Here is a 25,815-nt window from a genome sequence, read left to right as displayed (position 1 = left end):
GTTAATCTGTGAACTTTTACCTCTTAAAACTCGGCAAATCACCGGTGTCCCAGGGTGATGTTGCTTAATTAATCGCAATTTCTCAGTAAGGGCAGTGTGGAATTCTGTGAGGTGAATTGCTCACCATTTAGGTGATCTACAGTAGTTTTCCAGGCATTTATACCCCTTCCAGGAGGTTTACAATCCAGCAGGCTCTATGTTGTATATCCACACTGACTCATGCATTAAAGCATTAGTATTTATCACACTGGTGGTGATAAATAAGTCTGTTATCACTCCTATGTTGCTAAGAGGCTTCTGTTTTGATCTGAAAATTATGAGGAAGCTGCTTTCTCTCAAACTTTCAAGTAGCTTTAGACTAATGTTGAGTCAGGAGGAGATAAATATCAACAAGTGACATGAAAGTCCTATATCTGTCTGGAAAAAAACAAAGATGATGGTTTTTTTATGGCTGGAGAAACAAATACAAGATATTTCCAATGCACCGTAACACCGAAAGGATATATATATATATATATATATATATATATATATATATATATATATATATATATATATATATATATGTATAAATGTATAAATGCCATCATTGTAAATTAAGAAGATGAATATTACATATAATAGCTGACAGATATTTCTAAACTATGATGTCTGAAGTGCTGATGTTACAACTAGCATGATGCTATTTGCTTCCACAGATCAGGACTCCTTATAAAACCAGAAGCTAAGGCCATTCTCCTCCTCAAGTTCCTGCTCTGCTCATTGGTCAGCTCCTGTGGCCTGAGAAAACACCGCCCACCATTTCACATCAGCTCTGCTGAAATTCTGATGTTTACAATGTTAGAAAACGCCCCCAAGTGCAGAATGAACACTGCGTGGGCCCATGCTTGTATGCATTAGTGCCCGCACTGAAAGAATAATTGACAAAACTTTATTGAGAACAAAAAGGCACATCCGTTACTTTCAGAAAATGACATAGTAGATATCTTTGCAGGGATGAGAAGTCAGGTGTGATTTTTCTAAAAGCCTGTCACTTTCTCTTTTTTTTCCCCTTTTTAACAGTGCTGAAGGCTGTCTCAGACAGTCCAGCTGGTTTGTAGTGCTGAACAGGAGAAAAGCTTTGAAACTACAGCTTTTTGCCTGTCTGAGTGCAACAGTTTATCCTTTTGAAATCGAAAACCTTTTGTCTGTATTCCTCTGGAATATTTTTTATTTACAATGAATGATCTTTAAGGTGAATAAGCACATCCTCGTGCCTCAGGTATTCCATGTTTTTGAAGTTGGAAATAAAGAGATGTAGCAGTCATCATTCCTTTGCTAAATATGCTGCCACATCGGTAAAGCATGACTAAATTTTCTTCTGCAGAAAGTTCACATATAGAGAAAATCTCTGGACATGGTTGTGGCTGCCTGTTGGAAATTTATACCACTCAGCTGTCCAGTTTGTACCATGTTGTTTTTATTCAGGAGTCTGCATCCATTTGTTGTTCTCACTAGGTACAGTTACATGATGTTTTTTTTATTTGGAATTAATGATGTGGATTAAATATCACATATTCTCCTACGAGTTTACATGAAACTAATAATTTTGAATGGAGGTTAACATGAAACACGTCCTCACTTAATTCCTCTTTAGAGCGGCGGGTTGGGAAGGGTTCTGATTGGACAGAGGGTGCACGTGACGTGTGACGTATACCGGAAATAAATAAAGTTGGCTCCCTGCGTCTCAGTCGTAACTTGTAAAAAATACATAATAAATACCAGTTTTGCTGCTATTTTAATTATAATTTTGAAGTACCAGAATTAACTTGGAGTGGAATTCAGGTTTTAATGACAGTGGAATTAAGTAGTTCGGAATTAAAATACGAATAAACCAGACACTTACATCGGAATTAAGTTTGATAATGAATAGAAATTTGCATTAGGAATTAGGTGGTCATTTTTTATCAGTTTAAAGTTGATTAACTTTTATTTGGAATTAAACAGGAATTAAAACTCCCATGGGGCTGCACGGTGGCGCAGTGGTTAGCTGTGGCCTCACAGCAAGAAGGTTGCTGGTTCGATCCTTGGCTGGTTTGGTCAGTGGCCTTTCTGTGTGGAGTTTGCATGTTCTCCCCGTGTATGCGTGGGTTCTCTCCGGGTACTCCGGCTTCCTCCCACCATCCAAACACAAGCATGATAGGTTAATTGGTCACTCTAAATTGCCCCTAGGAGTGAGCGTGAGTGGTTGTTCGTCTCTCTGTGTGTGGCCCTGCGATGGACTGGCGAGCTGTCCAGGGTGTACCCTGCCTGTCGCCCAAAGCCGGCTGGGATAGGCTCCAGCTTCCCCGCGACCCTGAATTGGAATAAGCGGTTCGGAAAATGAATGAAGGAATGAATAAAACTCCCATGTAAACGCAGCAACTGTAGAGTGAGTGACCAAGGCATGTAATTTTAACCCTTTAACTTTCACACTGACAAAAAGAAAAATGTGTTCGGGATTTCTTGCTTTGTTTTGGACAAGAATAAACAGAATAAATACTTTTTAGGCAAGGGAAGTTTATTTGTATCGAAACTTTTATGTACAAGACTATTTAAAGTGCTTTACATGAAACATTAAAAGCATTACAGATGGTGTTAAAAAAAAAAAGCATAAAACACAAATAGCAAAATCACAATAAAATCATAGATTATATGAAAATCATTAAAAGCTAAATTAATTAAAAGTTGCTGTGCGGATTAAATAAGTCCAGTTGTACATGTTGATCTGTCTTTCCTGTCGTCTCCACCACGACGAGTCAAGGCAGATGGCTGCCCTCCCTGAGCCGGGTTCTGCTGGAGGTTTTATTCCTGTTAAAGGGGAGTTTTTTTCCTTCCCACTGTCGCCGCATGCATGCTCAGGATGGGGGATTTTATCGAAGTCATGACTTGATGAAATCAGTTGGTTTTTATTATAGAATATGTATGAATTGGCTTGAAATGATGTGTATGATGATTCATGTATGTAATGTGCCCTGTGACAACATAGTTGTGAATTGAATTTATGTATCGGTGCATGAAAAATTTAGCAAATGGTTGAGATGTTAAAAAGAAGTTAATAATGTAACAACAGTGAAATGGCTGAAATTTGAAACAGTAATGTTATAATAAACACATTAGTTTGGGCTATACATACTCAACCCAGTTGGTAGAGACATGTCAGGCAGGTTTATTTTCACATTTTGTTGAAGAAATTTATCAAAGTCACCGCAAATTTACATCTACCAAATGGTAGAGCAGGACCCTCAAGGGTTAAACAACAGCATCAGTCAGCTGTTTGTGCAGAACTGTAAATGCACTCATTTAAACATCGTTTTATTTTCTGCAACTCGATTCAAACTGCTTCCAAAGCTAAGCGTGGAACAGCAGCGTTTTATCATCATACACATAATCCTGCATCAGTGTTCTGAGTTTATGGAGATGCTAAACTAATTTGGACAACCTCTGTGAAGTGTAGGCTTCATACGCCTACTCTCTTTTAATCCTTATCTTGGATGCTTTACAACTTAATATTAGATATTGGTAAATGGTCAAAAAGCTTGCACATGCCAGAGTAGAGAAAGAACTGGAATAAAAGTGTTCTTTAAAACCGAGTAGTGAGTAAAGGTTTCCGATTTCTGACTGCTTGCAGAGCTGAACCACTTAAATAAGGGTGAGCATGAAGAAAAACGTAATTACGACGGAGAAATGGGCGCCCAAGCCACCGATGCTCTAATTGGACACAGATTAGGTCTTTCATCAGCACCCTCTTGTTTTGAAGCCTGATCTGTCGGCTCAGTTGTTTTTTCATGAGAAGGGTGCAACTAGACGTTGGCGCAATAACAACTGATCTTTTTTGCCCCCCCCTTCACGCAACTGGATAAAATAAATTATTTAATGAAACGAATAAGACTGGACCAAGTTAAATCTTAGCGGTGGAATATTCTCGACATGGCACACACATCACCCAACACCTCATTGAGTCATCTACCCCCTACGGAGTGTGCCTCACTTCTATGTCACTCGCTGTCATCATGTCGGCTGTCAGCAAGGGTTTGTCTGCTGACGCACGTACGTGTGTGGATGTGAATGTGTGTATGTGTGTGTCTTAGCAGCAACGAGGGGGTGGTGGTTCTTAACATTATGTTTTCCTTTGCCGTAGACTCACTGAGTTTGATCTGACTGGACAGACTAGCCATAGTTGCTAAAGTATAACTATGCTGCTTGTTTAAGTGACTTTTTGTCATCGCTGTGTGAGAGAATGCTCTTCACGGCCTCTTTATCATGAAATCTTATAGGTCGATTGTGCGTGTGTAGTGCAATGAGTCAACACGCGTGTGTGTGTGTGTGTGTGTGTGAGTGTGTGCAGAATCTGTGTTTCTTAAAAGGATTTAAAGGGCAACAGGAAGCTTGTCATCTCTGTTGAGACCTGATCCCCCACTCAGGTGCTTTTACTTAATCTCCATCAATATGAGTTGTGATTATAGGCCCCCCAGAAGGAAAAGTCCCACCTTAGAGCATTTCCTTGTTTATTTCTGCTTTCTGTCTAATACAGCTGTCTCTGTTACCTACTGCACTTTTCTACAGCCATTAGCAGTAATCTGTCTTGTAGTGTCTATATAAGACACACAGCTAGCGTAGCTGTAATAATAAGATTTTTAGGGGTTTTTTGGGGGGTGGAGGGTTCTTCTTTTTTTGTTTTTAAATGTCTGACATCATTATGAAGAAGGTGTCTGTCCTCCTTCTCGGTGCTGCCCTAACATTTCCTCTGAATGTAAAGGAAGTCTCTAAATGTGTGTTTAGAGTTGCTCAGCGATGTTACTGTATTTCGGGCTCCATGTCATGTCGACCTTATCAGTAATGAGTGTGCTCGCTGGAGAAGTCTTATATAAGATGGGAGAGGCACCACTTTAACAAGCACAAATCAAGGAATTGGAGCTAAGAGAGAAGATGTGTGTTATCTCCTTTATCGTGGGGAAATATAACTATGGTTCAGGTTATTTTTATGTTTTATTTTTTAACACAGAATGCTCTTGAGAGTTGCAACCTGTCAAATTTTATATCTATTTACATAAATATCTATATGTGTATAGATCTATCTATCTATCTATCTATCTATCTATCTATCTATCTATCTATCTATCTATCTATCTATCTATCTATCTATCTATCTATCTGTATATCTGTATATCTGTAAATATAAGTATATATATATATATATATATATATATATATATATATATATATATATTTATGTGTGTTAGATTGCAATTGCTAGAACATATTAGAAGTTTGTTAGTACATACATCATCAAAATGTCTCTTCTGAATCTCACTTATCTGCATAATTAGTGACTCTGAGCAGCAGAGCTCCACCCATTGGTAACTAAGAGTTCCATTTCCAATTCAGCGTTTATTTACAGTACATTACTCTCTATGTTAAAAGCAGCATTAGCCACAGGATCATTATCATAGTCTGGTAAATCACTTGTAAATAACAGCATTTCAAGCTACCGGCGAGCTACAGTGCAGCATGGATGTAACAGCTTGCACGACGTCTGACTGCAGCAGCATTGTGTTCATCTACTGCTGAGGTGCAGTTGATCTGCTAATCGATATGACTGCTATCAACGATGACTGCAAATCTTTGAAGTGACCAAGTTGATGGATTTGGATCAAAGTGATCCAGCTGACATGGTTTAACAACTCTATAGTGTGCTTTTAACTGGAAATACTTGGTTTTTTTGTGCTTGTTTTGGCCATTTACTAAAACATGTTTTAGTTACAGTTATATAATGACACAAATTTGATTTAAGGGTATTAAAGTTTTTCCAGAACCGGATTTTTGATTGCCTCAGCCACCAGTGACGATTCCACTCTGGTTGTTCCCTATCTAAACCTAAATTGATGTTTAATCAGCATCATCCTTGCAGACACTGGAAGCCGTGTATGCCCATGCCATCACATGACATGCATGTGCATTTCAGGTGATATTGTATGCCAGAGAAGTCCACTACCAGTCCCTTAAGGTCACCATCCTTCAGGTTTTAGATGCTTCCTGCTCCAAAACACTTGATTAAGATCAATGGATCATTTACAAACATGTTGTCTATTTAAAGCTATGCACACAGATAGGGCTGGGCGATGTGACAATAAATATTCTTTGGATGATAAAAAATGTTTATGGTTTCATATGAGGCTTTATTGTTTTTTATGCCACAATAAGGAGATTTACTGCAATATTTTACGTCATGCCTGCTGCAATATAAAAACAAACATGGAGAAAGAAGGTAGCAGACACATTTCAGAGCAGGATAATTCACTAAAAGATGACCAGTCAACCAAAACCGATGAACTTGTTCATAAAAGAGGGGAAATTTCTGTCACATGGATGCTGTTTGGACATAAAAAGACTGACACCAGAACCGACAGCAGACTAACTCACCGTCCCAACAACAGACTCCGACACAACTAACTCATTTTGTCACCTGCACAAGAATTAGAATAAAGAATACAGAATAAAGAATAGAGTCAATGAGCAAAAGCTGCATTAAAAGGGGGTGAAAGCCCTTATAATAAACTCCAGATGCAAACGCTGCAGCAGACTTTTCCCCGTGCTTCCAAATTCAAATGCCACACTTGGAATCCACTGCAGACATTTAACCTGCTTAAATGGTGAATAAATTAAAAAGGAATAACAAACACATGTTTATGGAACAGCTTTAGAGCAAAGAGTCCAATAACATTTGACCTCTGACAAAGAGTTGTGCATATTGAAGAGCACTAGTTCTTCTCAAAACATTTTTCCAATTTGCATGCAGATACTCTCAATATATATATATAAATAATAGGGTTGTGTAAATATGCTTTGGCTTGACTCGATTCAGATTTTTTTGGGTGCTGATTCGATTTAAATTGGGATTCTGACGATTCTTTGATGTTGCTGATTTCTGTAGACCAAAAACAAACAAACTTGCTTGTCATTTTTCTTAATTTTAGTTATGAAAAAACAACACGGTAGCCAGAAATGACACGGCAATGCGTTAAAAGAGGAGGCAGATGCATGACTGCTATTGTTTTTCAGATGATGGGCTTGGCTAGCCATTTGTCATGCTAACTATTGCTTTACCTTCTCTTTGTGAATGTTCAAAGAGGCAATCCATCATATTGTGGAGGCTTGCCAGTCTTTACAAAGGTTACCATATTTTTCATAACTTTGAGCTCACTGGGAACGTTGGGAATATTTTTATCGACACAATGTCACCAGTAAAAACAAGACGAGTTGTTGCAAATGCATCCTCTTCCTTTTCTTATTTTTTATGTCTCAGAAGGCTGAAACATTAACCCACACGCCCACTTGCATGGTGAATTCTGAATCCTCCTTCCTTCTTATTCTGTATTCGTGCCCACACTTCCTCCCGGCCCAAACCTTCTGAGTCTGCGCTGGCAGATAAAGGCTGGTCATACATACACTCCTGGACATGCGGAGAACAGACTCCAGCACGTCTGAGCTGTCACACACTAATGGCCAGCTCTACACCTCAGCATTGGTAGAATTGATCTTTCCTCTCGACATCACATCTTGCATGGACAACTCAGCAGTTGGATGAATGTGTTGCTTTCTTTACTTTTGGTTCCTGCATGTATTTAACTCTATCTGCTCTAGGGAGTCTCTTTGCCTCACAGCTCTCATATCTCTTGGGCAGGATCCTAAAGTGGCCAAAAATAGTCACAGCCACAAAAGAGAGCCACAAAGGGGAGAGAGGGGAGAACACAAGGCACTGTAGGGCAGCCCGCACCCCCCTCCTTCCTCTCAGCAGTCTCTTTAGTATCTCTTTTGTGTTTTCTCTTTCATATTTCTTCTTTTAACAGGGTCTTTCTGTGGCACCAGGCAGCCAACAAAGTCCCTCACATGACCGCATTACAGGGCTTGAAATGTGATAATTTTTGTCCTTGTGACTTGGTTAATTTTGCAGAGTGAATATTCTGTAGTTCTTCCTTGTCTTAGGGATACATTTCCTAAGTTACTGTCTTGTTGGTAACATTTACCAGCATTTTCACTCGAGAGCAGTTCACCCCATGAGATTACAATGATGGGAACGAACAATGCTCCCCTTTCAGCGCTATCCTGGAATGATTTCCAACAATCTCCTTACTAATTTACTCATTTCAGCATGCATGGCCAGAGTCACATTTTAGCCACTGAGAGTTTAGTGCCAAGGCATGTAGGAAAAAAAAGCCAAAGCATCTAGCATGCCAGTACTGAGCCCTTGTCAGACAGAGAGTGGAGGACAGGGAGGCGGAAACACACATACATTTACACACACTCTGGCACCGGCTTCATCTTGTTAGCACAGGCTGTTACAGTTACATCCTCGCTGTTGCTGCTCTCTCTTTCTGACTTCAACACATGGGCCGTTTTTAATGCACACAAATGATATGCAGAAAGGTGAGCAAAGAACCAAAAGCCTGGATGAGGAAATTGCTTCGCTTCTGAAAATCCTGCATTTTAAAAAAAAAAAAAACAAGCAGCAAGTGCATGGTTCCATTTTATTTGACGCCTTTCATTTTTTAATAAAGAATAAAGATAAATGGGTAAATGAGGCCGGCTGAAAAGGCACCTGTATGATTGACAGATTGTAGTAACTGATAAATGGTTAAGTCATGACATTTCTAATTGTGGAAAATTCAAGCCATAAGGCCAATCGCATATCTCACGGCCATGTATGAAACAGAAAGCCATGAAGTGATAAACAAACACACAGACAGATAACATTTCAGTGAGGCGTGGGAGATGACAGGCTCCTGAAACGGAAGAGAGAGGAGACGAGAAAGCGCCGTGACAGAAAACGGGGTCCAATAGGAGATGGAGGCAGAGGAGGAGGGTGGTGTCACAAAAGATATGGGTGTCACCATGTGCAGCTTAAAGCGGTGCAGATTTCTTTGACTTTTGACTTGAATTATGTCTTAGTCATCATCCTTCTGTTTGAAATCCTTGCATGTTGACTGCTTTCAGCCTTCCTCAGTGTTAGTGTTAGCTGATCTGTAATCTTCAGTAAAATCTATATTTTATCCCTTAATACACCAGAAAACAAAAGGTTTTGAATGTGTTTTAGTTTGTAAAGGCATTTGCAACAAATAAGGAAGTATTGTGTGTTTTTTTGTGATACAATAGGAGCTTTTCCCATTTATGTTGTTACACCTAAGCTAACCCAGCATGCATATTTATTGCATATCAATCCCAGCATATACCAGCACTGCATCTAAAGCAGGGACATTATCCACTTTTCTTTAAAATAAAAATATAACACCAGAGTCCTTGCTTTGGTAATGTTAGTAGGTGCTTTTCCATTATACCAAGAATTGCACAAAAACTGAATATCGCAATAAAAATCCGCTAATGGAAACACGTACATTTTGAAAAAAAGTCTCAGTTATCGGCAAAAAGTTTTCTACGCTCTTATGAGGTGTTTTTTCAGAGGTTTCGATGTAGAAAGATATTGCAAAAGTGTAATGGAAACACTTTTTTCGCATTTACGTGTCACTGGATGTGACTTTGGGGGTCATGACCACTTCATTTCCAGTAAAGATGGAGCGGTGCGGACCAAATTTCAGAGTTTTAGAAAAAAAAATGAAGAAGAAAAGCTTTGAAAAAGAAAGAAAAATCTGTATTAAATTCTCCGCAGCAGTAAAATAAAAACCCAAAATAACACTACGTGGCTACCTTGCATAAGTTTTTCGTAAAATCTCATAAGAGCAACGAGTTTTTACGAGACTTGAGGCTAATGCGCTAATCACCATCTAATGGAAACACCTGTAAATCGCAATTGTTGCTTGTTGAAACTTACAAATAACGCTTTTTATTTTGCGAAAAAATGTAATGGAAACCCAGCTTGTGATGCAGAGATCTACCGACTGCTTTAAAGGGGTCCTATTTTGGTATTTCAAGTTTTCTGAGCTTTCTACAGTGTTACAGTGTTGAATCCTCATCAGACATGTGAACGACACTGTTTTTTATCACCTAAACGCATGTTTGAGTTTGAGTTTGAGTTCCAGCACTCTCTCCGTTCGGTTTCCATGGTGACAAAAAATGCTTCGTTTTAGAGAGTTTTTTCTGCTTGGAAATCCTTGTGACGTCCCGGGGGATAAGGTTCAGTGATTGGTTACCTTCTACTGGTTAACAAGGGCATGTACAAATACATCAGGCGGGTGGAAAACGTCGGATAAAGTTATTTCCAATGATGGCTGGTGAGTTTACCAAAGAGAGACATCCTGCTGCATTCGTTGCTGTGGGTTGCTGTTTTCCACTTTGTTTTCAGGGTCTGATTCAGGTTCCAACATGTAGGGCTGTATGCTATGTGTTGACATTGTATTTTGTTTTTTTATTGAGTTCATATGAGCCTAATCCTACTGTTTATGAGACGTTACAATGACGGCGAAAGCAGGTGCGGTGCGCGCTCCCGATGTAGTGCAGTGGCGGGAGGCGGGGCTTAATGCGGAAGGGTCTCAATCCACTCGTTTTGCCCGCAGGCTGATCTGACAGCCTACGGAGAGGGTCGGTCTGAAGTAAATAAAGCGATTTGTGACAATAACTCGATCAATCCCAGCCCTTCTGGTCTCAGAAATAAAAATAAATTAGCCTGAAATGCACATAATAGTTCCACTTTAAGGGCTCCAAATTAGGATTTGGTTTCAGTTTATGGCTCTTTGAGATCCTGCTGCTTCTCTAACTCTGAGTGGATGAAGTTTGAAAGCATCTGAAGTTAACACAGTCGAACACAGTCTGATGGGAAGACATGCAACTTCTGTTTTACCTCTTCTATGAACAGGCGACCTTCAAAAATGTGTCCCCCCCCCCCGTCTCTCACATGAATTCTAGTCCCTCACAAAGAAGCAGTTTTGGAAAAGTGATTAACCTAAATTTCATTATAAAATACTAAAGTTACCTAAAAACCATGCTGTATGCTTGCTTGGTCCCATGTTTACATGCAGTGTTAATCGTTAGTGTCTTCTTAGCCATGAATACGGCCATTTTTGCAACACATTTCTCAGCTTTGAAAATAACAAACAAACCAAAAAAATCCTTTTTTTCTTCTGTGTCATCCCACCTTCTTACATCCTCTTTTAAACAACATCTAATGTCTGAATATGTTTGTACACCAAAAAGCATTGCTTATTCAGACATAAATGTAATAATAAATGTCAACTTTTATGGTTATTTTCTTTCCTCTGGTTTCCTTCTCCTGCTGATATGTACTGATAAAGTTAATCACATAAAAGTAGAGAACAGATGTAATCTAACAGCAGGTGATGATACAGTACACCATGTAGCGTAGTGTATGGAATGACTAGCGTCCACACTCTGACACAACTGATCAAATTAAAGCTGCAATGACTAGCAGAATAATTACATCAGGACACTACATTGCAAAACAACCAACCATATCCAGAGCTCACTGTGTCGTTTAAAGCACATATTTTATTTGTTTTATGTTTATTTTGGTCTCCACCAACTGCTTAGGAAAAATGTGACTCCTGATAGATTCTTTGAAAAACAACATTTTTGGCCATTCTCTGGTATGATTACACTTCTGTCACAGGAAGTTGTCGGTTTCATTTCTGTAAGAAGTTGTCTGTTTTCTTCAATATTCATGAAATGTATGACTGGTGTTCACCGCCCATTTTGGCTTTCCATTATTTTCCAACTAAATTAAGCCGCACAGTAGATGCTAAATATAATGCTGCAGTCATGGGCAAGTTGTACCTTCATCTGTTTGGTGTTTGGTGCCAGAAAAATCACAAACACATGGTCCATTTCAGCTCTTTGTGCTGAATAGATTCTGGTTGTTTTTGATTCAGGCACTAAAAACCTAGTGTTTCTGTTTGTTTACTTGTTAATGAAAATGATAATAAATGCTTTATTCATCCCAACTGGAATATTAGGTTCTGAATTCAGTAGATTTACCAGGGAGTGGTGAGCTGCCATTTTTTGGTTTCTGGAGAGCAACTGGGGGTTTAAGACATTTATTCGGGTATTTAAACCATAAGTGAACAAATGTGATATAGATACATCATCACATGAGTATAGAAAGCTGAACTCTACAACTTCTATTTCTTCTTGAAGGTTTCTCATGTGTCGATATTCCACATTTATTTTTTAAGTGGGAACATGTGGATAAAAAAATCTTCATTCAGTCATTTTCTTAACTACTTAGACCAGTTCAGTCACAGGAAGCTATCCCAGCTATTATTGGGCGAGAGGCAGGGTACACCCTGGACCGGTTGCCAGTCCATCACAGGGCCAACATAGAGAGACAAACAACCATTCATGCTCACACTCACTCCTATAGACATTTTAGAAAAACCAGTTAACCTAGCATGCATGTGTTTGGACGGTGGGAGGAAGCTGGACTACCCAGGTAGAACCCACGCAGACACGGGGAGAACATGAAAACTCCACACAGAAAGTCCACTGTTTGAACCTCCCATGGAAACTTTTCTGAAAGATTTTTTTCTCTTTAATTCTTAATCCAGTTATTTTAATTGTTTATATTTACCTTTTAGCACTTTTTTCCTGGCACATGTGTGACGGTTCACAGTCCTTTCAAGAGAAAAAACTCTTCAGTGTGTGTCTTCTGTAATGAGAGGATTGACTTAATAACTCCCGGTACCATTTCCTCAGTTTTCTTCTTCGTATTATACTCAATTTTGATTGCAGTAAAAGCCAAAACTAAATAGTCTCTTTCGAATAGTTTAGTACCATCTAGCCATTAAAGACTACATAAACACACTAGCATGGAAAAATACAGATGAGCAGCCTACATTGAATCTGATTTGTCAATAAGACTGCAGCATTTATTAAGAAAGATCTTTTTTGGCCTGCAAAAGAGCTGATGCAGTGATATCCAGCTTGCAGTGAAGTGCATTATAATTAAGTTGGCTGCTCATCAATGAAAAGAAGGGAAGCAGCTCTCATGCTTTCATTTTACCAAAAGCTGTTGGATTGGAAAGTGGATTGACCCATGCAACTCAGAGTTTTACAGCTGGTTGCACTAACATGTTGTGTTGTCTGAGACATCTAAGTCATGATGCCCATCTAATATTAGGTAAAAGTGTTACTCTTTTAAATATATTTAAAAGAATAGCCTTTAGATTTAGCATGCTAAGATGTTAGCATCTGCAGATTATTATCCCCGTACCAGCCTCATTAACATGGACAGAGATGAGCTCACCATAAAATATCTATTCAAACCAAAACTATTCAGTTTAAATTACATAATCCATTTTTGGAGGAAAATATTCTTATTCTAACTCTATAAACATCCATGTCAGGCTACTAGCTAGATTAGCAGGGATACTTGCAACAAGGGGAAAGCCAGGCAGGATATCTCCCATGGTTTCCAGTGCAGAAGCAACAATAAGTTTCTGATCCAGCTGTCAGACAGAATGTAAATAGACAAGAATATTGAACTAATTCTCAAAGGTTTTTACACACAGTAATGAGGGAAAAGTTGCAGGGTAAAAAAAAGAAGAAAGCAAAGCTCGGAGGAAAGAAGTTCATCTGGAAGCAAGGCAGGACATTGCACCCCTGTTAGCGTCAATGACGTCAACCACATTTCTAATCTGCGCTGTAGCATTTTAAGGTCGTTCTTTGAAGTCACTGTGCGCTCCAGGTTGTCCTGACTGGGATTGATTTGCAGATGTACGGGGCGATAATGTTAAGCTTGTTGGCAGGATCTGCTGTTGAGTCATTTCCAATGACCATTAAGCTCCTTCAGTGCTTCATGCTTTAATTCACAGCCTTATGCTTCTTTTTCTTCCCCTGCCTTTAATTTTGTCTGCTTGCTTCTTCCCCTTCCCTCATCCTCCTCATTTTTACCTGACACCATTATCATCCTTTTTTTTCTTGACATAACATTTACTTGAACCTTTTTTTTTCCCATCATTTGTATCCATCTGCTCATCATTCATTAGACCCACTGACAGCCCCTTATTATCTTCTAGACTAAATTTATATATATTTTTCAATGTACATAAAAGCAAAGGATGTGTGGAGGAATGTGTGAAGCATGGGGCTTTCTGTGGGTAAGAAACAACTCATTCACTCACTCACTGTGCCAGATTGTTTAAATTTAGATGAGTGAATCCCTCACAGGATCTCTTGTCTTAATCAAAGACCAGAACCGACCTTCGCAACTCTCCAACTCCCCCCCCCCCACAGCTAGAAACATTACGTTAACGTTAGTAAGGCCTGTCTCTTGCCAATATCTGGTTGCTGTCTGCGGTTTTCAGATTGTTTTCTCTTTGTGACCTTGGAGGGAGCTTTGATTAGATAGAAAGGTTCAATCTGTCTTTTTTTTATGACAATACTTTTTTTGAGTGTTATGTAGGAGGAAAAAACAAGGTGTTGATTTTCTAAAAGGCTTTTCATTCCGTCCACTCCTTCATTCTTGTCGTCCACACAGACAAAACTCATCTCTGTAGGTGTTGGTTCATGTCAGCTCTGTGGTGTTGGTGCCCATGTGATCCTAGACTCCTCTGCTTTTGCAGCACGAATCACTCATACTGCTGTTTGCACAAGCCATGACAGCAGACAGAGACATAGTCACGCATGTGTAAGAAAGCAGGATTTGTTTAATGAAGAACACAACATTGGTGTTTATGCGGATTCTTCTGTGCCACCAGAGGCAAATAAATTGCTATGGTGGTATTTGTGAATCCTCAGTTATTGTGACCAAATCGATTGTTTTGTCAGAAAAAATATATTATGTAAAAATGGCTAAAGACTAGTTTGTTTTCTTTACGGAAACTTAGATTGTTATATAATGGCATGGTCAGGAATCCTTTGCATAAAAGCTGCCATGTGGCTAGTTTAGTACACCTAAAATGAACTAAACTGTGTACGTTAAACCATCATGGCAGGAGTGGCCAAGTTATGACAGTGGTCATCCACTTGATTACTGCTTCTCTATGTGTTAAATGGTATGTGGTGAAAAACTCATACAGGTCATCTTTAGAGATCTTTTTTCCACTCAGAAAGATGATGGTTCCATCCCAGTCCCAGAGTAAACTGAGGCTGTTTGAGGGGGCCTTAAGCAGATTAGAGCTAAATCAGAGCATTTCCACCCGAAAGATGCAGGGGAGTTTTGCGGAAATACACAAATAAATTTTAAAAAGTTATTTTTACTAGGCATTGAACCATATAAACCTATTCTATTTCATCCTAAAATAAAATTATGAGCCTGTAAATTCACACTTCATGAACTATTTAAAGATACATTTTCAAAAGATTACAGAAAAAAAGGAGGAAAAACAAGACATTCATGTGTTTTAACCTAATAAATTACCCAATGTGGTTAGATTAGAGACTGCAAAATCTAGTAATTGAATAAATAAAGTTGTGAAATGCTAAGCTGTCTGTAATATCTCCTATATGCTCTCCCCATCCTTTTGTATTCATCAATATCAAATCATCCCAACTGACTGGTCAGGCAAACACAAGCTTGACGTAGCTGTGTTGCGTAGTAAAGTTCCATTTGTTTTGGTGCAGACGTCACTGTTGATTCAGATCCTCTCAGTAGCTGCAAGAAGCACATTGATTCAGTGCATTTAAAGGGGCAGTAAAAGCTTTAAGCATCGCTGTCGTGATTCCTTGATAAAGTCAGTGATGACAGGCTCTGAAGTGGCTGAGGATAAGCAACTATCTAACTGAGTGGGTTTTCAGCATTTCCTATCAGCAGCCATCTCGCCAGCTTTCAGTGCGTGCTCTTTCTGGTTTCACTGATATAGTCATCAAGCTGAAGAAAATCCCATGTCAAGCCCTGAAAACAGAGTCTGATAGACGTTGTTATTTGCACACAAAACAAAGAAATTGTATCTGTGTTATATCATCCTGTTTGACTGTTTTTTCAGCTTTTTCATGGCTTAATGTGCATGCACTTTTCTAATTCTTCCTATAATGTGAGATTTCTACTTTTGAGGGAAGGACTGAAACATGGCGGTTCATGTCTTATTTAATCCGACTGTGCTGCTCTAACGTTCTTTCTGTCACCCCCTCCGCCTCTTCGTTTTCTTCCTCTCACACTGTGAATGAAGAGAGGCTGCATGACTTAGCATAGAAGCTCTTAAAGGCTGAGATTTTAGCATGAACCCTGCTGTTAAGCCCGCAGATATAAGATGGGTTTTACAGGGGAATGTTAGCACATTTTAAAAGTACAATCTGAAGTGTTTGTGATTTTCACAAGACTAGGTTGAGTGGGTTTTGATTATTTCTTCGCCCTTAAATCCCAACATATTGATTGTTTATCCTTTTTCTGCTTGAAGCGAGCAACATACAATATTAGATCAGTAATAGCTAGGGCTTGAATTATAGCTCCCAGCTGGGCTTTCAGTTTACAGTAGACATCTTCATCTAGAGGACTGTTTTCAAGCAAGCTCTTGGCAATAATAGGATAGCCATAACAGGAAATATTTAGCACAGCTCTGAAATAACATAGCTTGTGTACTCCTTGCTTTAATCTACATCTCAGGTTGTTTAAAAGAGAGAATTGCAGCCAGTTATTACAATTAAAGGATAAAATGACACTGAACGCATTATTTTAATTGGCATGTGCTGGGCTTTATTAGAACTGAAATGCAACTTGAACTGAAGATGAGAGGATCATGGGAAAAGCATTCAAGGTTCATAGACCTATGTTGTAATCATTTTTTAGCAGCGGATAGTGTTTAAAGTGGTTGAATTTACATTGTAGGTTAACCACAGTTTAGGTGTGTGCACTTTTACAGACATTTTTACATCATATCTATATATACATGGTTTGTATTTGCATAAAAACACAACTGCACAGACAGTCCAGCTTCTGTTCTATGTTAGCCACATGAAATGTCTGCACAAGCCACCCAACCCCTTCTGACATGCATCAGTAAACCTCTGTCCCATTACCATGCATTATGCATAAGTCTGTCTTTTAAGTCAAACAAAATGTAAAAGCTTCACTTGAACTATGAATAGCTAGCCTGTCACAGTTGCCACAATGTTTTCTTAGAATTACTATATGAAATACAGTTTCAATAGGAATATGTTAATATATATTGGCATTAATGAAAATTGTGATATTAAAAAGAATAAAATACATTGTACTTGTGTTGTGTAAATGATAAATACACTATAATATACTATAATATCTTGATCTTATCTCATCTGAAAGAGTCAGAGCATGATTGCATGCAGACTGCTTTATTAAAACTTCCATTACAGTGCAGAGTGTTAGGCTTATGTTAAAAATAAATTGCATTCCCGGAATGAAATGAGAGTATATTGCTGTAACTATTAGGTCTATTTGAATCTAGCTGAACTACATGGTTTACATGGTTTATAGGTGGTCCAGAATCCGTAGTTACCTTGTATATGTAAATGTATATGTATATGTATATGTATATATGTGTGTCTGTGTGTCTACTCTCATTTCTCTTTTTTTCTGTTCTCTTTCTATCCTGTCTCTATCCTCTCCAGTCAGATCCAGCAGTTCTCTGTAAACTCTGTAATACAAACATTTGTTTAAAATAAACAGAAAAATAAAACAAATATCCAGAAAATCAAGGGCATTAATTATGTCTATACAGTTCCTCTTGGCAAAGTAAATTTGCTCAGCAGAACACAGCACCCAGATCATCATTCTGTTTGCTTCAATGCCAGATGAGACAAAAAAAAGAATCTTTTGGAAGTCATCATAGAGGGAGCATATGTGAGATTTGTTGAGATGAGTCATTACCAATATGTATATGTCTTAGTGGTAAATTAAATGAAAATGACACACAGCACAAATGAAAAAGGTTTCAGGCTTGCTTAAAAAATATTTTAAAAAAAGGATGACTATACATATCTGTTCAGAATGATGCAGCTGTTGCTCTAAACTACTATCAAATCATAGAACAATGTCTGTATTATATTTGCTGCAAAGGCCAACTATAATTAAATGAAACAGAGAGATTAGAGACATTTTAGTCCAGGCAGATGAGGAAATGTGTCAAAAATGGCCTTTTTGGCAAAGTCTGGTTATCTGTTCTTATTGTCCCCTAAATGGGGGACCTAAGTTTTTACAAGGTTGTACAAAAATAAATGCAAAGAAGAACTAGTCTCACAGCAATGTGTGATGATGATGTTGTCAAAGGGAATACTTTAAGCCACATCTGACAAAGATAAAGCTATATTGTGACATTATTTCTACCATTGAGATCAGAATTTTTAAGATAAAATTAAACAAGGCTTCTCACACATACTTGATGTACGTAAAACATATTACCACTGTGTTTGTTATTCTATACTAATTTCTAAACATTGTTTGTCATGTCTGTCTTACAGAAAGAATGGCTTTGCCTGAATTGTCAGACCCAAAGAGCCATGTCAGGCCAGCTGGGAGACATGCCGCCACCATCCATGGCTTCTGCAAAGAAACAGCAGTCCTCTGTTCCAGCTCCTGCTCCCTCTTCAACCCCTCCACCATCTGCTGTAGATAGCAAACCTGTAGTAGAAGCTACAGATCCAACCCCACCACCTCCTGAGACCAAGGTAGAGCCTGAAACCATACCTGATAGTGCACCAATTTCACCTAAACATAGTTCCACTCCTGTTGAGAACAATCCAAAAGAGACACCACACTCAAAAGAACAAAAACAGTCATTAGTAGATGAGTCAGTGTCTGAGGATGTAGAGCATCCTGAACAAAAACCACCAAATTCAGAAAATTTAGCTGAGATAACTCAAGAAATTCCAGTAATTGGAGAACAAAACAGCTTTGAGAAAGTAGCAGAAGACCATTCTCGCCCTGATCAACCAACACAAACAGCTGAGCAGCACCAGAGTAACTCTGAGAAAGTAGCAGAAGACCATCCTCACCCTGATCAACCAACACAAACAGTTGAGCAGCACCAGAGTAACTCTGAGAAAGTAGCAGAAGACCATTCTCGCCCTGATCAATCAACACAAACAGCTGAGCAGCACCAGAGTAACTCTGAGAAAGTAGCAGAAGACCATCCTCACCCTGATCAACCAACACAAACAGTTGAGCAGCAACAGAGTAACTCTGAGAAAGTAGCAGAAGACCATCCTCAACCTGAAACAGCAACATCTAATACTGAGCAACAAGCGCAGATTGAAATTGTCAAAGAAATCCCAGATGCTCAGCAACAGCAGAATACCTCTGGGAATGTGTCACAGGACCTTTCTCCCCCAGTGGAAGGTGAAACACTAAATCCATCCACTGATGCAGTTTTAGAAAAGACACCAGCCTCTGCCGAGTTAAAAACACCAGAGATTACCCCGAGTGAGGGTGCACCTCCCCTGACAGATTATGAAAAAGAAGAGCCGTCCTCAGAAAAGCTTTCGGAAATGGCAACAAATTCAGCTGAACCAGCATCCGCCTCGATCTCTGAAGCAGCCCTGCAGGAAACCCCTGTGAGAGAAGCTCCTGTTCAGCCAGATTCTACTTTTGAAGATCTGAAAGAGAAGAAAATAACAGAGGCTTCAACTCAGAAAACACAATCAGATGAACCCCACGTTGTTGAGGCTAGTCAAACTCCATCAGCTCCATCAGCCCACACTCCATTAAAGCCTGAAACAGAAATCACTGCAAAACATGAAGTAGACAGTGTAATGCCAGCAATATCACCAGCAGCAGAACCAGTAACCCCTGTTGAAAAAGATGAAGTCCCTAAGCTTAACAAGGTAGAGCAAGAAATAAAATCAGAATCGGAAAAGTGTTTGGAATCTGAAAAAGCTCCCATTTCAGCTTCAGAAGGGGAAAGCCTGGCAAAAGAGGAAAACAAACTTACAGAAGACATCCATTCTCCTCTTACTCCAGTTGAAGAAGACACTAAAGCACTAGAGAAAGTACAAGAAGACACTACTAAAGAATCTCAAAAAGGTATTGATGAAGGTGAAACAGATAAGGAAAAAATATCTGGGGATGCTGATGAGAAAACATCAGCTGACATGAAAATGAATGCAGAGGGAGAGGCCTTCAAGGGGGTCAAAGCTGATGAACCAAAAGCTTTAGAAAAGGATGTAGCTGATCAGAAAACAGTTGAAAAGGACGATGGCCAAAAACCTGTTGAAGGGGAGGTTGATAAAGCAGGCTTGAGTCCAGCAGTCGTTAGTACCGAAACAGAAAAAACTTGTACTGTAACGGAAACAAATGAATCAGAAAAGGCAGGGGCGCCAACTCTGACTCTCCCTGGAGAAATGCCAAAACAAGAGCAGATAAATAAAGAGGCAGATCCAGGGACAAAGCCTGAGCCTGCTGGAAAAAGCCTTGTTGAGACATTGTTATTGTCAGAGAAGTCAGAGGAGAAAGAAAAGTCTACAGCCATAGCAGAAGATGCATCACAAAAAGACAAGCAAACAACCCAGGACACTGCGTTGCGGGCAGATGAAAAATCACACAAAGCAGAAGTCATCTCTGATCCTCCACCTCCCAAATCCGAAGAGAAAGACAAGGTCAGTGTCGAGGAACCAGTGCATAGCGCAGAACTGGTGTCACCTCCTGCTGTTGTAAGCGAGATACAAGCCAAAGAAGAATCCGGTGAGGAGAAACACTCTCAGGAAGAGGTGGAGGCTGGTTCACAAAAGACTAACAGTGCTGCTGAAAATCAAAATGAGCCGAAGACAGTTGTTGAGCCATCAATCAAAGAGAAGGAAGCAGAACATGACAAGAAGGAGGATGAGTCACAATCTGTTGTTGGTAGCAGTCAGGAAATGGTTTCAGAATCTCAGGCAAGCACAGAGTGTGACAAAGATGGCACTTCAGCATCTGATGTAGGAGAGGGCTCTGCATCAAATCAGGATGAGGTACCAGAGAGTGTGTCTGTATCAGCAGATTTGGTCCCTGCTGTAGAACCTGAAATCCGGTCTGTAGTTAGTAAGCTGGATGAAGGCCCTAAGGAAGGAAACATGGAGGAGAAAATGGAGGCTAAAGCTCAGCCTCTGGAAAAGCAGAGTGATGAAGATGCAGTTTCTGAGGTGACCATAGTGTTAGCAGATGTAGCAGTACTATATAGTTGTCTTTGTGCTTGATTTGCTTTTTTGCTGCAACATTTATATTTCATGTTTACATGAAAGTAAACTTAATTGGAAAATTTTGATAATATATGCATCCGATTCCAAAGAATGGAGTTATCTAGTAGCTTATACATATGTGTTAAAGGCACGCCCCAATACTTATTCAAGGTCATTTTTGGGATTCCATTAGCATATTTATACGTCAGTTGTTTATTGCTAACACCACTACATTGATGTTTAACTAAATGTAATGCATATTAGTCATGTCAATCACAAGTTTGATCACAATATGATACATCAGTTCAGTTAGTACCAAATTGATGTTTGTACATATAAATTCTTCTATAATATGATTTAAATTTGATTTGATCCAGTGATCAATATCAGATAATAGGAATTAAAATATGAAACTTTTTTTTATTAGATCAAGTTAATGTTTCCGATTTGAATAAATGTTATTGGCTTGTTGATTTCTGAATTGATGTATCGATGTAGCTCTATGTGTTTTGAAAAGCACAAATGCAAGCTTTAAAATGTGTTGTTTTTTTTTTGTTTTTTTTTATTCCTCCAGGTAAAAACAGTGGAGACTTTAAAAGAGCTGGGAACCAATGAAGTAGTGGCCAAGGAGGGCAGTCCCACCAGCCCTTCAGACCTGGCAAAGCTAGAAAACTCTGTGCTTCCAATTCTTGAGGCCAAACCAAGCACAAAAGACGAGGAGAAACAAAGTGACACTCTAAAGACCAGACGTAAACTGGAGGTGCTTCCTCTTTCACCTGACTCACCTAGTTCAGAAGAGGACAAAGAGCTTTCAGAAAAGAATACCCAGGCAACTACAAAGAAAAAGCTCCTGGTGCCAATGGATGTCAGGGCAGATTCCTTGGATGATAGCAGTGAAAGCTTTGGAAAAGAAAGTCCAATGTCAGGAGATGAGGAGGAATTTATCAGAAAACAGATAATAGAAATGAGTGAAAATGAGGATGCTTCCCCATCTGATGAGGAAAACCTGATGAGGCGAAAGATCAAAGAGGAGGAGAAGAAACATATGGGACAGAAAAAGACAGACACTGTGGAGAAGAGTGCATCAGGAAAAGCCAGACGACTCACAAAGAAAACCACTATAAGTCCAGATGATGATGATAAAGAGTTCTCCTCCTCACTGGATAAAGTAGATAAAGACAAAGAGGGGGGACAAAAACCAAAAGAACAGGAGGATCAGAGTGGTACTGCAGTACGCAAATTCCAATCTATGGAGCTGAATGCAACCAGCACCCCGATGCAGATACCCAATGCCGATGGAGAGCCTGAAATTGAAAGTCTAACAGACTCTCCAGATGATCGTTCCAAAGGTGAAGGGTCATCCAGTCTACATGCATCTAGCTTCACCCCTGGAACATCCCCAACATCTCTGTCATCACTGGATGAAGACAGCGACAGCAGTAGTCCAGGCCATGTCCGTACTAGTGAGGGTAAACAGCACAGGAAAGCCAAACACAGACAGCCTGGCCAAATGCTGCCAACTATTGAAGACTCCTCTGAGGAAGAAGAGTTAAGGGAGGAGGAAGAACTGCTCAAGGAGCAAGAAAAACAGAAGGGCTCAGGGAAAAAATCTAAAAAAGACAAAGAGGAGATACGCGCCCAACGGAGGCGAGAGCATACAAAGACACCACCGAGTAATCTTTCTCCTATTGAGGATGCTTCACCAACTGAAGAACAGAGGCAAGAAGCAGAAATGGAGGAGATTCGACGGTCATCCTGCTCTGATTTTTCACCAAGTATTGAATCAGATCCCGAAGGCTTTGAAATCCATGCTGCAAAGATTGCAGCAGTCCAAAAAACGTATCAGCTGCCTATATCAGTATCTCTTTACTCGCCAACAGATGATCAAAACATGGATAAACCTCAGACAAAGCCACTCAAATCTGCTGATGAGGCCTATGAAGAAATAATGCTGAGGGCAAAGTCCCCAACAATTGAAAAAGGTGAAATTCCACCAGGAAAAGAATCTGTATATGGAGACATACTCATTGAAGACTATGCTTATTCATCTCTCATTGATAATTCAACTGCTGATCTGGGGGAGCCAGAGAAAATAACTGTTCCTCCTGAGCCCAAAAATCTGAGATCACCTGATGAAGTTTATGAAGACATGATAAAAAAGAGAAAAGAATTCATGCAGCTAGAGCAGGAATACCAAAAAATGCAGCCAAAAAAGGAAACCACCCCAGAAATTGTTCTCCAACCTGCTGAGAATACATATTCCAAAAGCGTTATTGTAACATTAGGCAATGATGGGAAGCCATTGTTAGATGCTGAATCTGCCTATGAGGAGCTAATGAAAAGAGCCCTGACTCCAGGAACAAGTCCAACTCAAACTGAGCCAGAAGTAGAAGCAACAGCACCAAGAAAAGCCCTACACCCTATCCCTGATTTAAAAGTGACACAGTGTTCCTCAGGAGAGTTGTCTTCTGATGATGAGAGTGTCATAAAAAAGGAAGAGGAGAAAACTGAAGCATCAGAAAAGACATCAGAAATAGAAACTGAACCTGTAAAAGAAGTGTCTGAGTCTCCTCCATCATCAACATTAGATCAACCTCAAACCACCATTATATCATCTCAGGCTGATATTGTGGACTTGTCCAGTGCATTACCAAAAACATCAGCCCCTGTAATTGCTAGTGTATCACCTTTACCCACAGTACCTCAGTACACACCAAGTATATCCAGTGTAGTGTCAACTGCCCCACCTGTTCCTCCAAAGCCAAATGTCCTGCGTAGGACTAGCTCTCAGGAAAAAGCAGAAGAAGCTGTTGCACCATCACAGCCTCCTCCCACCCCACCAAAACCTACTGTGTTTCCCAGGAAAGCGCCAGTTCCACTTCCACCTCAGGCTTCACCTGCTCCAACAAGACCTGAGCCAGTGGTTATGTCTACACCTCAAGGATCGCCTATAAGACAAGCAGTTACTCCAACATACAAACCTCATGTGCCCCCTCCTGTTCCTCCAAAGCCAGTCATTCCTCCTGGTATTGGGGACATTCACAGACCAGGGCATGGTGTCAAACCACCGATTGCGCCAAAGCCTGGCTCACAGCCACCTTCACCTGCCCATGCCCCACAGCCACCAAGACCTTCTGTACTTCCTACCAGTCCGAATGACACAGTCCTTAATTTGAGCCCCTCTGCTGAGTGCAAGTCATTTCAACACTCACCAAAGTCACCTTCTTCTCCAAGATATGCCAGTAATCTTCGTGACACATATGTTGTCATCACACTGCCATCCCAGCCTAGCTCACCAGTTGACAATGTAACAACTCAAGCTCCCTCTAGCCCTGGGCCAGCATCTCCTCCACGACAACTTCAGCCTGAGAGTTATCACCAACCTTACCCTCAGCATCAGTCATATCCACAGCATCATCAACAACCAGCTGCTCCTCAAACAGCCAGGGTGCCTCTGGCATACACACGTGTCACAGAGTCAATTGAAAGTCAAGAGATTTGTGGTCCAGATAAACATGTATCTAGTTCTTGTCACATAATTGAAGCTGTATCGGCCTCAGCAAGATCACCAATTGTTACACCTAACCTAATATCTCAAGTGGTCACTACAGAAGTTCAGAGAACCACTGTTTCTGTTGTTCATGAAAGGACACCACCACCAGTGAAAGCTCCAACAGCAAATGGTGTACCTCTCTTAATGGAGAAACCAAAGCCTCAGATGCCAGCACAGAATGGACAAGGCATTCAACCCTCTGAGGTGGTGGATCTCCGGACAGTGAAGGTGGATCCAGGATCAACTATGAATGGTGTTGATTTATCTGCTGGCCCAGACTCAAGACGTCAGTCCTTTGCCGTTGAAATAAGTCGTCACAACAGTGCTGTGCAGTCACCTGTGGTCAACCTCAGTGCTGAGTCATCAACTGTTTCTGTAGTGACTGATAGCATCACCATTGTGACCTGTGCTGCCACCATCCAGCGAAATGACAATGTAGATGTCTCCCAAGTATCTTCAGTGCCCCTCCAGCTAACCAAAAACAAGGCATTTGAACCTGTCTCTCAAATTATATATCGACCAGTTGATTCGCAGCCTTCCACTCTTACTACTACAGAAATCCCAATTAACCTCTCAGTTGGATCTAGCACAGGTGTAGGAAGTTTCCAGGCTACCCCTGTCACTATTGCACCCACTTCTGTTGCACACTGTGTTGCCAATGGATTGACAACAGGTACAACCACAGTGGCAGGAGCTGTTGATCTCAGTACAACAAAGCCATTCAATACTGTTGTATCAGTAGATGCTCCATCTGCAGAGGTGGTTACAGCTGTAATAACAGATGATGGCAAACCAGTGGATCTGACAGCAGGTAAAAGAGCTGTATGTTGTGATGTTGTATACAAGCTCCCGTTTGCAGGTAGCTGCACTACCCAGCAACCAACAACGCCCCTGCCAGAGGATCGTTTTGGGTATCGGGATGACCATTATCAGTATGACCGATCACCCTATGGAATGAGAGGCTTTGGTGGGATTAAACCCTCTATGTCGGACACCAATCTAGCAGAAGCTGGTCTTTTCATGTACAAGAGTAAAAACAGCTATAATTTCAGTGGCACGACAGAAGGTGCAGTAGATCTTACCTCAGCAAAGCTTTCTGATGCAGGTCAGTGGAGTGACATTGCAGACCTGTCTCTTAAATGTCACTTTGAACTGCCACTACTTATTCATGGCTAATGTGGCTCTTTTTTTCTTTGTTTTCACTTTTAATTTGC

At 40.1% G+C, this 25,815-nt stretch overlaps 1 protein-coding gene across 1 annotated transcript in view; it reads left to right on the top strand.

The window, feature by feature from the left end:
• The window catches only part of pcloa (piccolo presynaptic cytomatrix protein a), a gene marked incomplete at both ends in the record, with an annotated part of 65,147 nt that overhangs the window by 6,784 nt on the left and 32,548 nt on the right, over positions 1–25,815 (top strand). Inside the window, 2 exons of the mRNA XM_079263522.1 lie at positions 18,358–18,564; positions 21,623–25,706. Of these exons, the coding sequence (XP_079119648.1) occupies positions 18,358–18,564; positions 21,623–25,706 (4,291 nt within the window). The remainder of the gene's footprint in view (positions 1–18,357; positions 18,565–21,622; positions 25,707–25,815) is intronic.

The sequence above is a fragment of the Telmatherina bonti genome, assembly GCF_933228915.1.
Source record: "Telmatherina bonti genome assembly, chromosome: 23".
NCBI lineage: Eukaryota > Metazoa > Chordata > Actinopteri > Atheriniformes > Telmatherinidae > Telmatherina > Telmatherina bonti.
This window is presented reverse-complemented; position numbering and strand designations above follow the sequence as displayed.